Source organism: Tamandua tetradactyla, chromosome 6, assembly GCF_023851605.1.
Source record: "Tamandua tetradactyla isolate mTamTet1 chromosome 6, mTamTet1.pri, whole genome shotgun sequence".
Classification (NCBI taxonomy): domain Eukaryota; kingdom Metazoa; phylum Chordata; class Mammalia; order Pilosa; family Myrmecophagidae; genus Tamandua; species Tamandua tetradactyla.
The window spans coordinates 154,246,652-154,263,442 of NC_135332.1; the positions used below are offsets into that span (position 1 = coordinate 154,246,652).

At 36.2% G+C, this 16,791-nt stretch overlaps 1 protein-coding gene across 4 annotated transcripts in view; it reads right to left on the minus strand.

Annotated features, from left to right (window-relative positions):
• The window catches only part of SYBU (syntabulin), a 76,941-nt gene that overhangs the window by 43,692 nt on the left and 16,458 nt on the right, over positions 1-16,791 (minus strand). For all 4 annotated transcript variants that reach the window (XM_077167504.1, XM_077167505.1, XM_077167506.1 and 1 more), the window contains one exon: positions 8,382-8,579. In XM_077167504.1, coding sequence (XP_077023619.1) covers positions 8,382-8,579 — 198 coding nt within the window. The remainder of the gene's footprint in view (positions 1-8,381; positions 8,580-16,791) is intronic.

The following is a 16,791-nucleotide window of genomic DNA, read 5'->3' on the forward strand; positions in this document are numbered from 1 at the left end:
AAGTATCTGCTGCATGATTTACATCGCTTGGCTTATAAATGCATGTGTAAAAAGAGTTTCCAGGGTTATTTCTGATATGCTAATGATGGTTAAATATGTTTAATGGTGGATATGTGGTCTGCTGGAGCTTCCGCTCTGTCCAAGAGGTTTTATAATGCTTTCTTCTCAACACATTAGAGAACTAAGTCAGCATTTGGCCGGGCCCCAAACCAGTGGCTAAGAACACTGCACGTGCAATCAATCCTAGTAGATTCAGGATTTGGATGACAGTTACCTTTGGGAAGAAGAGGATTATAAATCATTAATTCTTAGGGGCTAACTATTCAAGGGCCATTTGGCACCATGACATTGATTGGGTACATCATCAAAAGCACAGACTGAAAAAAAGGCATGAGAGCAAATATATCACCCTGGCACAAAGACAAACACTCAAGTCCCCTCGTCACATTCAAGAGTTGTTTTACCAGTTTGGTCCCTGTTGGGGAAAAGTGATAGACTGAAAAATAGTCAATCGCAGAACATTTCTCTGTGTATACTGTGTGAAGATTCCTTCTTCTGACCTGAGAGAACGTTTCAGAAATCCATTTGGGTATAAACGTAAAAATTCTTGCTTAAGTTGACAAAGTTTACTGATCTTTGTTTAAGAAAGTAGTCATGACACACAAAACAGCCATATGAAACATTTTGACAGTTGAAAAAGGATTAGTTTATAATGAAGTGGAAAAGACTGAAGGCCTCAGCATTCCTTTGATGTTCATATCCTTATGGTTTATTTAACTGATCTCCATCCAAATAACCTTACGTATTCCAACTTTCTGTTCTTCATTGAATGTACTAAAGAAATCATCAACAGTCGACAATATCTGTATATAGACTATATCAACTAATTTATAAGAATTAATAAGGATTTTTAAGGCTTAAATTTTATAGAAAAGTAATTCCTGCTTTATAATAATACATTTTTCTCAATTATTACCACTCCCCAATTGCAATTAAAAATGTTCCCTTTGAAGGCAGACCTCACAATTGATGGAGTAGTTAAGAGTTAACCAAACTGCCCTGTTTAAAATCCATTTATGACCTGTGTGACTTTGGATGAGTTTCTTAACCTCTCTGTGCCTCAGTTCCCCCATCTATAAAACAGGGAATAATTATAGCCCTGTCTTGCATAGATATTAAGATTAAATGGGTAAGGTGCTTGGAATTTTGTCTAAGATAGTCAGTACTCAATAACAGATATATTTTTTTTAATTCAAATTTCCACACAAAAACCAGTGGTATTTTTAAGCACTAGTAATGAGCAATCTGAGGAGGAAATCAAGAAAAAAACTCCATTTACAATAGCAACCAAAAAAATCATATATCCTAGGAATAAATTTAACCAAGGATATAAAGGTCTTATACGCAGAAAATTACAAAACTTTGATAAAAGAAGTCAGAAAGATCTAAATACATGGAAACACAGTCCATGCTCATGGATTCAAAGACTAAATATTATTAAAATGTCAATTCTACCCCAAGTGATTTATAGATTCAACAAAATCCTAATCAAAATTCCAATAGCTGTTTTGCAGAAATGGAAAAGCCAATTATTAAATTTATTCGGAAGGGTAAGAAGCCCCAAATAGCCAAAAATATCTTGAAAATGAAGAAGGAAATTAGAGGACTCACATTTCTTGACTTTAAAGCTTATTACAAAGCTAAGGTGGTCAGAACAGCACAGTATTGGTACAAGGATAGATCTATAGACCAACAGAATAAAACTGAGAGTTCAGATATAGACCCTCACAGCTATGGCCAAATGCTCTTCAACAAGGCTGCCAAGTCCACTCAGTTGGGAAAGAATAGTCTCTTCAACAAATGGTACTGGGAGAACTGGATATACACATGCAAAAGAAGGAAGAAGGACCCCTACCTCACACCATATACAAAAATTAACTCAAAATGGATCAGAGACCTAAATATAAGAACCAGGACTATAAAACTCCTAGAAGAAAACATAGGGAAGCATCTTTAAGCTCTTGTGTTGGGAGTGGTTTCTTAGACTTTACACCTAAGGCACAACCAACAAAAGAAAAAATAGATAAACAGGACCTCATCAAAATGAAAAACTGTGTATCAAAGGACTTTATCATCAATATGAAGAGACAGCTTACAAAATGGAAGAATATTTGGAAAATATATTATCCGATAAGGGTTAAAAATCCAAAATACATAAAGAAATCCTATGACTCAAAAATGAAAAGATAAACAACCCAAATTAAAAATAAGCAAAAAATGTGAATAGACATTAGTTCAAAGGGGATACATAAATGGCCAGAAAGCCCATGGAAAGATGCTCAATGTCATTAGCTATTGGGGAAATGCAAATCAAAACAACAATGAGATACCATTTCACATCCATTACGATGGCTATTATGAAAAAAAAAAATTACAAGTTGTGGAGAGGATGCAGAGAACCAGGAACACTCATTCATTGCCAGTGACAATGTAAAATGCAAATGTTACAGTGAAGATAGTTTCACAGTTCCTCACTAAGCATAGGAATCCCTTTACTAGATAGATACCCGAAAGAATTGAGAGCAGGGACTCAACAGATATCTGCACACCAATGTTCTTAGCAGCATCATTCACAATTGTCAAAAGACGGAGGTAGCCAAATGTCCATCAACCAATGAATGAGTAAATATAATGTGGTATATACATACAACAGGATAATTCAGCATTAAAAAGGAATGAAGGGGCGACGGTGGCTCAGTGGAAGAATTCTTGCCTGCCATGCCAGAGATCTGAGTATGATTCCTGGAGCCTGCCGATGCCCCCCCCCCCCCCACCAAAAAAGGAATGAAGTTCTGAGTGACATGACAACATGGATGAACCTTGAAGACATCACGTTGGGTGAAATAAGCCAGATACAAAAGGACATATATTGTACGATCTCACTGATAAATAGTAATTAGAATAAGCAAACTTATACAGTTAGAATCTAGCATAAAGGTTACCAGGGGCTGGGCTGGGAGTAGGAAATAGGGAGTTAATGTTTAATTGCAGAATTTCTATTTGGGTTGCAAAGTTGTAAAGTTTGCATACGGATGGTGGTGATGGTAGCACAGAACTGTGAGTGTAATTACAAGCACTAAATTATATATGTGGATGTGGTTAAAAGCAGAACTTTTTTTTGTATGCTGTATGGCAGGGGTCACAATTTATTCTTTTTCCATACGAGAATCCTGTTATTGCAGAACCATTTGTTGAATTTTTCTTTGTTGCTTGTTTTGGGAAGTGCACGGACCAAGAATCAAATCCACGTCTCCACATGGCAGGTGAGAATTCTACCACTGAACTAAAAAAGGGGAAATTTTAGGTTGTATATATGACACCACAATAAAAATTAAAAGATAAAGCATAGTACCATACAACATAGTGAACCCTATTGTAAGTAATGTGTTGTAGTTAACAGTAAATTGATAATATTCTTTTATCAATTGTAACAATGGTACCACACTAATGCAAAGTACTAATGCTGGGGGTGGTAAATGGGAATGCTGCATTTTTTTTTTCATGATTTATGGTAAACCTACAACTTCCAGATAGTTTCATAGGCCTTTCAATATCTGAAACAGATTATAGCCTACATTTCGGCTGAGGTCTGCTGCTGAAAGACCTTTGATTGTAACAGTGAGCTATTTGTTACAAGAAAATTAATGCCTTGAAAAGAAATGCAGAAAATTTCCTTATTACTAAAAGCTTCCCATTTAGTACTAAAATTATTTTTTTTATTCTATGGAAATATTTTTAAAATGCTTAACACATTTTTATATCTGCAAACCCATAATTTTCTGCCAACTCTGCCATCACCATGACTCAATCCGCTTTATAACATCAATTATTGTGCCAAGTGCTACAAAGCATTTAAAGCTGGTAATGGCCTAAAACACTTTAAATCGCCTCCAGACCGAGCAATGCTTTTTTTGTGGTCTTCTGTCTGCTCTTTCATATTTTCTATTTCTTTCTTCACTGTCAAGCCATCAGCTGTCCATTCATATGTCTGTCAGAGTGCCCTCCTCTTGCTTTATATGAATGGGGATAGCACAACATGCTATACTTTTGTTCAACATAAACACAAATACATTCTGTGCGAGAGTTTTTGGGTTTTCCTACAAATGAAGTGCATAAAATTGGTGACATCCATTTTCAAAGCTGAAAATAACCATCAGTAGCCTTTACTGAGGAATTACTTCGTGGCAGATACAACATTAGGCATGTTGCATGCTGTGGTTTGATTAATCTTCACAACAACCTATTTTACAGATGGTGAACATAAGGTGACAGAATAAAATGGTGGGATGAAGATTTGAATGTAGTATGTTAGATTCCAGACTCTGGTGGTTAGAAAGTGCCCTTCTACCCACCCACCCCCTTTTTTTTTTCCAAAGCAGGACAGGTTGGGTAACCTGGGAAGAAGCTGCCTAAGTCTAAGCTCTCAATTCTCCTCTAGCTCACGTTATTACAAGAATGACCTCCTCTGTGTAAACCGCCAGCTCTACTTTACGTCACAGAACTAACTTTAAGGTGCAAGTAATGCTTATGATAAGAACAGGGACACCTGTAGGCTTTTGGCTGTGTGTGAAAGAGGCTCCATCCAACAGGGAAACTGTGTTGATTCATCACTAACTGAGCTGGTGTCTCTTGAATTTTCTTGCAAAGGTTTCTGAATGTGGGAAATATATATTTTGGGGTGCATGGTCCAGGAATTGAACCCGGGTCTCCAGCATGGAAGGTGGGCATTCTACCACGGCATCACCCATATGTATTTTTCAGTAACAGCTCTTCCGTTATTGTTGTGAGGTTATTATAGTTCAGCCCAGACAGGCCTCTAATTTTAATAGGCTGGTTGGTGTCTGGGGATAAGGGACTCTAACTTAATTTGAATGCTAATGAAATACAGTGACATCTTTTGGAGGCAGATTTTAACATTTCAGTTTCTACATGTGGATTTCTTTTAAATTATAGTGACCCTAACCATTTGCCCTTTATCTATCTCCTTGGTATTTTTTTTCTTTTCATACTTTTAATTCTTTGTTCAAATTGTGTCATTGTTTCTCCAACTCTCCAACTAGCCTTGGGAAGAAAGGATTTAATAATTTTATTTATAAAATGGTGATTCTAGGTCTTTTTCTTCTCTGGGTTAAGGTACTCCCCAAATAGTGGTAAATAAAGTATCAAAGGAGGCCCAAGAACATCATTTAATGTATTGGAACAGTAATACAATTAGAACTTTTCTTTCTGGATAAAAACAGCCTCACCTCAAAACTGACTGCAAATTAGACGTAGGAGTAGTACCTGGGAGAAGGTTACCACCCCGGATTCCCAAAAAAGTTCCCAATCGGAATACCTTCATTCCTTTCCTTTTCTGCCTTAACTTATAAACTCTAAAAGGATGGATGACATTGAAGCCATCTTCGTCCCATCTCTCCCACACCCCTTCCAACATGAAACATAATTCTCTAGGTAAAGTATATACTCTATTTCTCATGTAAGTATTTACTGAACACTTACTTTATGGGAGACACAGCATTCATCTCCAGGGCTTCAGCATTAAATGTTTGCTGAATTGACTTGGAGGCAAAAGGAAAACACAACGTACTATTCAACTGGACTACAGGCATATTTTCTTTTGCTCATTGTGACAATTTTTTATTAAATCGGTGTAGGCATGAAGTTACAGAAGCCAAAATGACAGACGGCTCGCTGCCTCCAAGACGTTCCAGAACCAGCTCCTGCCTGGAGGAAGGAAGGGCTTCATGCTGTGTGCAACACGGTGCCCAGTTGGGAAGGCACAGGTTTGCTCCGCTCACCTTCCCAAGCCCTTCCCCATCATCCTGTGACAGATTTGCCTTCTCCCTCTGCATCAAGACCTCAGCGAATATTAGCTCATTAACGTAATGACCAAAAGGGCATTCCAATAATTCTTTCTAAGGTGAACTGCAGTGTTCTAGAATCTAGAACAACAGACCTAAAATTAAATGGGTTTAGGTTATTCAATGCTAAAGAGCCTTCAAGTGTCTGTGTAAGAGCCACTAATTGCTTGCTATTTTAATAAATTGGTATTGGTTTTAATGAGTTGATTATTTTAAAAAGTGGGACGCACATCAAGGCCTGAAGTTCAGGTTTTGCTGAGGGAGGTGGTCATTTGGGACTATGAAGGAGGCAGAGAATTTTGACTTGAGAGTAGTATTTTTATGGTGGTTTAACAGATTATGTCTCTGCACTCTGTAAATTTTGGAGTCATCCAGAGGTCTTGCTTCCAGGGTTTCCTCTCTTCATATTTATGAGCCTGACAGATTTATTCTGCTGAAAGTTCAGAGAATTATAGGTCATGATGCAGGTTTTTCTCAATACAAAGAGCTTACTGTACAAAATTGGATCCCATTCAAAAGCTCTACCAACTTCTTCTGTGATGACAGAAATTTTAGGCAACTAAGAAATAAACTTTAAGGATATCCTTGACCTTGGTCGAATGCAAATAAATGAACAAACAGATACCTAGGTAGGAAATGCTTAAGTGATGTTTATGCCTATGAGCAATTAAATCAGAAGCAGTTGACAAAAGCGATCAGTTTGAGCTCTGCCTCCAGACATGGTTCATTAATCTAGGATCCATAAATCCTAATAAAGGCGATCTGTGAAACCTATGCAGTATTTTGTGCATGTGGACATTTTTCTGGAGGAGGGATCTACAGCTGTTGTGAGTCTCAAAGAGTCCATGAATAAAAAACAGCATTAAAAACAACTATTCTTGTTCTCATTTTTCTTAATCTGCAATTTCTCTATGGAGACTTAAGGCCATAAGGATTCTCAGCAAAATAAGTGCCTGATCTTTAGCAAGTGATCACTGTCTGCAGAATAAGCAACATGTTCAGTATGAATTCTATATATATGCATATAATTTTAAAAGTCATAAGTTAATGAATAATTATGATGATTATAATTACTGAAACCAGGAAGAGTAATGATATTAAACTCCCCTTTAAATTTAAAAAGTTTGTTCTGCTACGCTACACTTGTCTCCCATTTAATGTATCTTAAAAGAAGATAACTGATGTGATAGAAGAAGCAGGCAGTTCTTGTCTTGTGTATGCAAGGTAATGGTTTATTTCTTGCTCATAATTATATGACATTCTCCAATTCACTTTGTATTGCCTAGATAATAAGAGTACTCACTACCTTTTTGCAATCCCCATATTTCTCTATTATATGCTGTGATTTTCTTTGCATCGTGTATAATTCCCTTTATTTCTCATATTATTCCAAAGAAAGACTATCAAATTCCTCATGACTAATACTTCTCAGGCACCATTAGGAAACATGTCACTTCTTTTTCTCAGTTTGCTCCCAGATTACATTCTCTTTGGTTGAACAAGATCAGAAGAATAATCCATTATGATATGCTCTGCACACTGATTATTCAGAACGGAAAAGAGCAGACAGAGTGCTACCAGCCAATGGAAGAGGACACAGTGCCAAGCCTCTATTGAAATAAAGCTGTTTCTAGCTCTATGCACAACAATGTCATCATCAAACAAAAATTAGAAGACAAAAGAAAGGAATGAGGGTTTGTACAAGCCATTAATCTGTCTTTCAGGCTCATAAATATGTATAGTAAATAACTGCAGGTGTTAAAGAAAAGAAAAACAATATAGAGATTGTCATCTAATGCCAACTTTCATGTCCTTTTACTTTAAAGTTATAACTTTATTTTTACTAAAACTATGTAAGTTCACATATATTTTGATATACAAAATATTAATTTACAAATTACAAATTCTGAGAATTGGCCATTTCTGATGCTCATGGCACCTTATCCACTGCAATAAGTATCTCCATTTCATCTCATACAATGTAATATTTTATAGTTATTGAACATCATATATATACATATAACATCATCCTCATATTTAAATCTTTAAAAACAAATAAAATAACTACGTTAGCAAGTATGCCCAGCTCTATAGATCTGCAGCAAGACAACCTGTGATTTTCATAATTTGTGGTCATTTTAGATGGTACCAAATAATTTCTTAGCATAATTTAATCTAGAATTAAGTATACAGTTTAAGGTCTGTTAAACCATCCAGCTTATACTTCTTCAATGGTGCTCCTTTTCTAACTCCTTATAGTAAGCACACATCATTACACTTAATGATTAGCAACTAGTACAGAAAATATATTCTCTATCCCACCACCTTTTAAAAAAAAGGATGTTTTGGCTACTGAGCACAGCACAGGTGCTCCTTCATTGGACGTACAGGTGTTTCGTCAATTTGGAATCACTCCAGGCAAAATGCTCTGAGAAAAGCACAAAGATCAAGCACACTGACCTGGCTTTACGAGGCCTGACTTTGGTTCCTTCTTATGTCGGGTTGTCTGGATGCTTCCCTCACCAACCATTCCAATTGTGCACTTCTTTCTGGTGAAGTCTTCATCACTTCCAGGGCAAAAGCCCACTAGGCTGTTTCCAGCATCGGAGGGTGTCTTCACGGGAGATACCGACTGGCTGCTAGGGCAGCCTGTGTCATCTAGAAGACAGGAACCAGCAAGCGTTTAATGATGACGAGGAAGTAAGTAATGGCAAAGAGAAGCCATGCAGTGGGCCATACACACTCGGGCACACAGATGCACGTCTACAACGTGCTCCCCTTAACAGCGCCCAGGTTAACTGCTGTGGATGACCCCCTGATGAGTTTCCTTTTCCTTTTCCCATACTTTGGCCACTCTTGTTAACAAAGAGTATCGGCTATCATAAAACATATTTTTAGGTAAAACCTTATAAGTTTATTGAACTACAATGACTTCTGTAGCATTCATGTTGTCACCACTTAAAGCTATTCTAAAACTTAATGTAGAATAATTTGCCTGATCTTGTCCAAGGATTTTGATGGGGTTAGTAATCAAATGATCACCAGAGCAACTCAGGATCATTAGTGTGAGTTCTTCAGCGTTATTTATGTTGGAAAAAAGTTTCTTGAATGTTATTGATTATATCCAGTTTTCGATCATTCAGCTCAACAACTGGCTAATAGAATTTTTTATCTTTTATTTTTATTTTTGGGGGGATGGGAAGGCACTGGGAATTGAACCCGGGTCTCCAGCACGGCAGGTGGGAACTCTGCCACTGTGGTCCACTCAATAGAGTTTGATAGATAAGAACCTAAGGGTTCAAGGAAACATAAAGAAGTAACTCTATTTTATCTTACACACCCAACCAAAATGTATCAATTGGATATGTTGCTATTTGGAGTAAATGGATACAATAAAAATGATAGTCTAAGTAGAAGTTTCAAGTTGCATATTATCACTGAAGTCATTATTATAAGCTAATACTCAAGATGTGAAGTGGCCTGTGTAGATGCTTATTAAGCAAACAGGGGAGTCCTACTGACTCCTTTAAGTGCTTTCCATATTTATTAAATATTTATGATAGTTGGTTAATTCAATTATACTTTGGTGAGGAGAACTATATGGGAATTTAAAGCAAATCAATACTACTTAAAAAGCATGTCTACCTGAACTAATTGATGTGTTATATTTTCATTACTAAATAAATCTTTATTATACAGAAATACGTTGACACCAGATTTATCTCAGTGAGTTCATCTTGAAACTTCATATATAATTCAAATGACAAAAAAAATCAATTTATGCATTTTTGGACTTTACCAATTATGGCAAGCTCTATATGCTATGTTAAAAGGCAACACTGATTTTCAAAATGTGTATCAGTCATTTTATTTTAATTATTAAATATAAATGTTTGCTTTGGATTACTTGTTTGATAAGTTCTTATTGAGGGCCTATATGTAATAGAGAAAACAGAAATTAGATTTTGTATATGATTACATTATCATCTTTCCTGCCCCCAAATTTTTAATTGAAAATAATCTGCCATCTATCAAATGCTATAGCTCAAAACTTCATAGTCTGAACAAGACAGAAACATAACTAGAGCTGAATAAAATATACTGATCATCATCAAGATGACAAGAGTCCATCTAGGAAAAAAAAAACTGTTGTTGCCTCACTCTTGACCTTTATTTCAATTTGCCTCACTCTTGACCTTTATTTCAATTTTTATTATGAAATATTTCAGTTCCTGGAACAAAGTGAACTCAGCAATAATAAAATGATTTTTCTCTTAATATCCTATTTTGACTCCTGGACAAATTGGTATACAGGACCTCAACAGTCTGTTTTTGGAAATGGTTTTTTTTTCTTTTTCTTTTCACATGGACAGGCACCGGAAATCAAACCCGGGTCTCCGGCATGGCAGGTGAGAACTCTGCCTGCTGAGCCACCATGGCGCACCCTGGAAATCATTTTTATTGTATTGTTCACACCTGTTGTCTGCTGTTCCTTTAAATGTGCTATGTACTTCCTGAAATTCTAAAGAAACCATGGCTCTGCACTACAGAATGATAAGAACTCCTTTTGGCTGCTACAGCTCATCTATTTGATCACTTATCATCCCTGCTTTCCCTTACATTTGCACGTCCCACAGACCAATCCAAAGAAATTGGAGCTCTTCCCTAAAGGGGCAAAGTTGCTAATTACAGATTAAATGTGCCCAACAGATTGGCACATTTCATCAGGACAGCCTCTCACTCTTGATGCCTATCCCAAAGCAGATAAACTCAAACCACTTTTAAATGAGGTATAATTGTTCAACTGATCTATTGCCTTTAAAATAATTTCCTTATAAATCAGTTCCATAAATTACTTGTTTTGAAAGAGAGGTGATCCAAATGATCCATGCTTTGGATTCTCTATTTGAAAAAGGCATTTTTTTTTCTTGAAAATTCTCAGACTCAAGGAACAAAATATTGAGAAACACTGTCAAAATCATTTGTTAAGTTAACGAAATGTGTCCTGTTTGGTTCTACTACCATTTGCTAGAGTTAAATAAAAAAAAAATATGTGCACACTATGTTTTCAGCACCGATAATTTCAAGGATTAAATGTTAGGGTCTGGTTAAAAGTCAGGAACTGTAATTATTTAGACTAGTGGTGGTGTGGGGAAGGCAGACGCAATTTTTCACTTGGAGCATGTGTCTCGCCTGTTAACGATATTTACAGCCAATGTCTCTAGCGGCTGGGAAAGAAAAGATGAATGCCTAAGTAAATCTTAAACTTTGGGTACCTTGTACTGTATTTGAGTCACTGTTTCAACTAGTGCTCACTGAACATCTGTTAACTGTTTAATACTGTGCTGCATAATGAAGTGCAAACAATAGGAATATAAGACATGCTCACTCACTGATTAAAGAAATATGTATTGAGTCCTTCTATATCAAACCATGACTCTACACAGTCACCATCCTGATGGAGCTTATACATATGCCAAAAGGAGCCGGGTGAATATCATCTACACTGCAATGTCCCTGGAAACAGGCCAGCCTGTCAAAGCAAATCCATACCTAAGAACACCTGCGAGTTATCAGACAACTTGAGACATTTGCTTGTTTTGTCTAATGGGACCAACACTAACAAAGGAATGTAGATTCAGAAAGGGTGGGGCCATTGATTTTCCTATTACACTTTAAGCTGTGCGAAGTAAGGTCCCAGAAAAGGCAATGGAATTTCTTGCGCCAGGGAGTCACCTGGCTACCTTTGGCACAGGAGGTATTTGCCTCCAAGCAGCATGGAAGAGGTGGTTATTTGTTCAACAAGTCTTGTTTACGGCTGCTCCTTTTTTTTAAAAAACTTCATGGCTACTGTTAGAAGCAGACAACCAATCCAGATGAAGATGACATTCCTTTTTAAAATCGTATAAAATAGAACCTTGGTTTGCATTTACTCAGAGACTATAAAAACAGTGACGCTAAACTGATGCCCTTCGGTTGCTCACGTCTAATACGACTCAGTGCCAAACTCCCATGTGGATCAAGCCTGATGCTTTCACAGATTCTACACCATCACAAGTCAGCGAGTGGTGCTGCTTAAGTGACTGTTACAGTCAGGATTCTAGGTTCTAAGCAGCAGAAACTGACACTGGCTATCTTAAGCAGGAAAAAAAAGGACTGATGGGAAAGCTGGGGAGCCAGGCTTGGAAACAAGAGGAACCAAGGGTGGCATGGAGTCCGGACTCCAGAAGATCTGATTTAGATCATGCTGTCATATAGCAGCACTCAGCAAACATCAGTAACCATTCTGAATGTTGCTATTATTATTATTATTATTATTATTAGCAGTAGTAGTAGTAGTAGTAGTATCATTGGGAATAACTAATAGTAATAACAATAGCTAATATGTGTTCAGCACTGGCTAGATCCCTGGCACAGAGTGCTTCGTATGCATTAATTCCCTTAGCCATCACCACACCAATGGGGATGTTAAAGGCTTCCATTTTTGCAGGTCCCTGGGTGCTTCCGCATCCCTTGCTGGGTCCCTTAACCCTGCCACTCTGTAAATCACTTTACGAACCTATTTCAGTTAAACCCTTTGACTGTGCCTTTTATTTCCTCTGCTAGCTCACCTGTAAAATTTGCTCTGTTGAACCCACAGATTTATAAACACAATAGTTATAATTATAGCTTTTTTAACTTATGTTGGAATAAAGAAATTATTAAAGGCAAATAGTTCTAATATACACTAGGAGGGAACTGTTTCTGAGCAGGAAATAGCAGAAATACTGAATGATCCAGCCAACGTGGGATGTTTCGAATCTCCAAAAGGTTGCCTGAAAAAAGTAAGGACCTCTCAGCTTGATTTTGCTGTAACGGAAGCTTGGCATTAAGGCATTAGGCGGGGGGGCGTGGAAGATCGTAAATCTACTGGAAAGGGAACAGATTTTGTTTTAAACACACATACACATACACACATATTTATGTAGTTGAGGGCTTCACATTTCTTTCTCTAGTACTCATGGCAAATATAAATTAATTAAATAAAAACAGAACCATTTTACATATTTTACACAATTTGATTCATTTGAATACATGGGACGATTTCTTTCTGGGGTCAACAATTCTAAATTCCCCTTCTCAGGCCCAGGATAATCCTTCCTGGAACCCAGGTCAAAGTGGCTCATGCAAGGCAATATATAAGAGATCACAAACTACAGGGAAGGGGGCAAATTTATATGCCCTTCTTAATTTACACTAAGGATTAGTTCTTTTATTCTTTTCCTTCTTTTTTTTATTTGTTTATTTCTTTGCATTTGCCAACAGATGGGTTAAGAGTAGGAGGAAAAATACACACAGGTACAGGGACCTTTAGAAATTGTGGCTTAAGTGTGATGAGAAATATTCCTATTCAGTCGTTTTTAAATTGCTAGTAAGGAAAAATAAAAGAAAAAATTCTAAAGTCCATAAAGACACATGGGAGAAATAGGTAGCACACATTTGAAGTCTGGATGTTGTTAAAAAAATTGACTTTTTAAATGTTTTTCCTGTCCCTTTACATTCCAAGCTCTTTGAGAATAAGGGACATATTTTGCAATTGTATAATTACTCAATTTACAATTCCGAAAAAGGTGAGCCTAAGCACCTTTAAAAATAATTTGCATCTTATTTTAATGTAAAGGAAACATGCTGAGGCTGTTAAACTTTTTTATCTTGATTTTCTATTATAAAATAATAATTCTCAGTGTGGGAAATCTGAATTGCAGAAGAGTATAAAGATGTAAAGGAAAAGAGAGAGAAATATGTCCTCTAATTGAACCGTTCAGAAAAAAAAATTAACATTTTGGCATATTCTTTGCCAGTCTCTCTTTTATGAATATTGTTAACCTACCTGCTTGCTTTTTGTTTTATCAACATTCCAACATATATAGACACTGTCATTTTCCTACCATTGAAAATTTCTTCTTGGGACTCTTGGGATAGAAAGAAAGAAGCTACTAAAAACTAACAGGAGCCAACACAAAGGGACCCCCCTGGCCAAAGGTAGAATTATTTTAGCATCAAAAAGAATAATGCAACTAACTGATAGCCACAGGACATATTTTAAAAATCCATGAGTTCATAACCATGACAAAAGAATAAGAATAACGTGAGAGAGGGAAATGTCTTTTCATCTCCCTAAAATCCCAACTCACTGGAAATCACTGGAGTGACCAAAGGACAAATTGTTTATTTCGAAAATTGGCAATTAAAAGGAAAGAATTAAGTATCCTTATTTACAATAAGGATATTGTATCCTTATTGTAAAGACTGTTCCTGTATCAACTGTATTTCAGGGTAACTGAAATCCATAGAGTTAATACTGAAAATTCTTCCTTGCAGAAGCATTCCAGGTAACGAACGGACAGAATAATTGAAACAGAAAATTACTTTTTTGCCACATCTAATGAAATAATTAATTTGGACAACATACGTTAGTGGATGAAGCCACTGACAAAAAGTGAAGGAATCAGGTTTTACCTACCCGTATCCACCGATTATTCCCAGCATCTGTAACAGTGGTACAACATACATTACGTACTTTCTAATGAACTGTGAGAAGAAGCACACAGCACCCCCATCAAGTATTCTTGTCCCCCACAAATTGTTTCTGAATCTAATCGAGATTTTAAAGTTCACGCCTACCATATAAAATATCTGGATAATAGAGGAATGAGTTAAATCAGAGTTTGGAAAACTACAGCCCAGAGGCCAAATCCAGTCTACTGCCTGTTTTTGCAAATAAAGTGTTCTTGGAACACAGCCATGCCCATCCTTTACACATTGTTACTGCTTTCAGCTGCCATGGTGAGGTAGAATAATTGCAATGGAAACCGTCTTGACTGCAAAATCCCAAATATTTATTATCTGGCCCTTTACAGAAAAAAATGTCTTGATTCCTAGGTACAGTGATATCGTGAGGAAACAAAAAGTTATTTTAGAGACAACTGGGGAAATTTCAGTAACATCTACCACACTAAGGAATTATGTTAATTGTGTTAGTAATGAAAATGGCATTGTGATATACAAGAACATTGTCCATTTTTTTTTGTATGTTGTATGGCTGGATCACATTTCATTACTTTTTCCATGTGAGTATCCCATTATCTCAACACTATTTCTTGAATTTTTGCTTATTTGGTTTTTTGTTTGTTTGTTCGCTTGCTTGTTTTTGGGGTAAGTGCATGGGCGGGGAATTGAACCCGGGTTTCCTGCATGGCAGGCAACAATTCTACCATTGAACTACCCTCAATCCACCAAAATGTCCAGAGTTTTTTAGAAATAAAAGCTGAGGGATGTAGGTAGACCTGAAATGACATGATATCTAGAGATTTGCTTTAAAATGCTTCAGCAAAGAAAAAAATAGAAAAAGGAATGAATGTAGTAAATGTGGTAATGAATCACTATTATTTAATCTAGATAATATTGATAATAAAATGAGTATTCAGTGTACTATATCTCTACTTTTGAATATGTTTAAAAAGTTTCAAAAACATTATTTTAAAGGAATATCTGCTTAAAATTTATATAGCAAACCATTTTTAAAAAGAACTCCTACTGATAAGGTATTTTACATTATTTCCAATTTTTTCATTATCATTAAAATTGACTTATCAACATTTATATATATAAATCTTTGGTCAAATCTCTGATTACAACATAGGCTGTATCTCTAGATGTAGAATCACTGAACCATCCAAAAAGTTTGAAGCAATTTGCATTCATATTCGTATTGTCTGAGAGTATCACACTTATTAAATTCCTGACAGTATCAAGTAGCATTTTGCATGCAATTTTGCCAAATAAGGAAAAATGGACATTTGATATTTGAATTTGCACTTATTTAATTATTAGTGAGGTTGAATATCTTTCACATGCTCATTAGCCTTTTTTAACTTATTCTATAAATTATTCATGTCCTTTGACAATTTTTCTACTAGGGTGTTAGGCCTTTCTTATTGATCTGTAAGAAATCTTTATATATGAAAGGCAATAACACTTTGTCATATTTTACCTAGTTTTTTTTTGCTTTTAATTTTATAATGTTTCTGACATTCGAACCTTTTTCTAGTTGTCAAATATCTCCATATTTTCTTTTGTGATTTCTTCCAATGCTTTTATGCTTTGAATGTTCTTCCTTACTTCAAGATCAACCAAATACTCATCTATACTTTCTTCTAGACTTTTTCTATATATATATATTTTATATACAACAAAAATAATGATAACATGTATACAAAAAAAGTAATAAATCTCAAAGCAAACCAGAACAATTAGTTATAGAACAGATGTAAAATTTGGTATGGGTTACAGTTCCATAATTCTAGGTTTTTCGTCCTGCTTGTCAAGACAGTAGAGGTTAAAATAAATATCAATATAATGATTCAGTAGTCATATTCATTTGTTAAATGCTATCTTCTTTGTTATAACTCCACCTTTTCCTTTGATCTTTCCCCCACTAAGAGTACTTGGGCTATGTCCATTCTAACTTTTTCATGTTGGAAAGGACTGTCAATAATATGGGATAGGGATGAAACTAGTTGGTGTTCATGGAGAGGCTGGTCCTTCTGAGTTTCAGAATCTATCTGACCCAGGAACCCACCTGGAGGTTGTAGGTTTCTGGAAAGTAATCATAGTGCATAGAACCTTTGTAGAATCTCAGATAAAGCCTGAGGTGTCCTTTAGGGTTGGAGGGATGTTTTGGTTGGGGGTTGGCAGACCATGATACATAGCAATGCCTAACTGAAGCTTGCATAAGAGTAGCCTCCAGAGTAGCCTCTTGACTCCATTTGAACTCCCTCAGACACTGATATCTTATTGGTTACAATTCCTTTCCCCCTTTTGGTCAGGA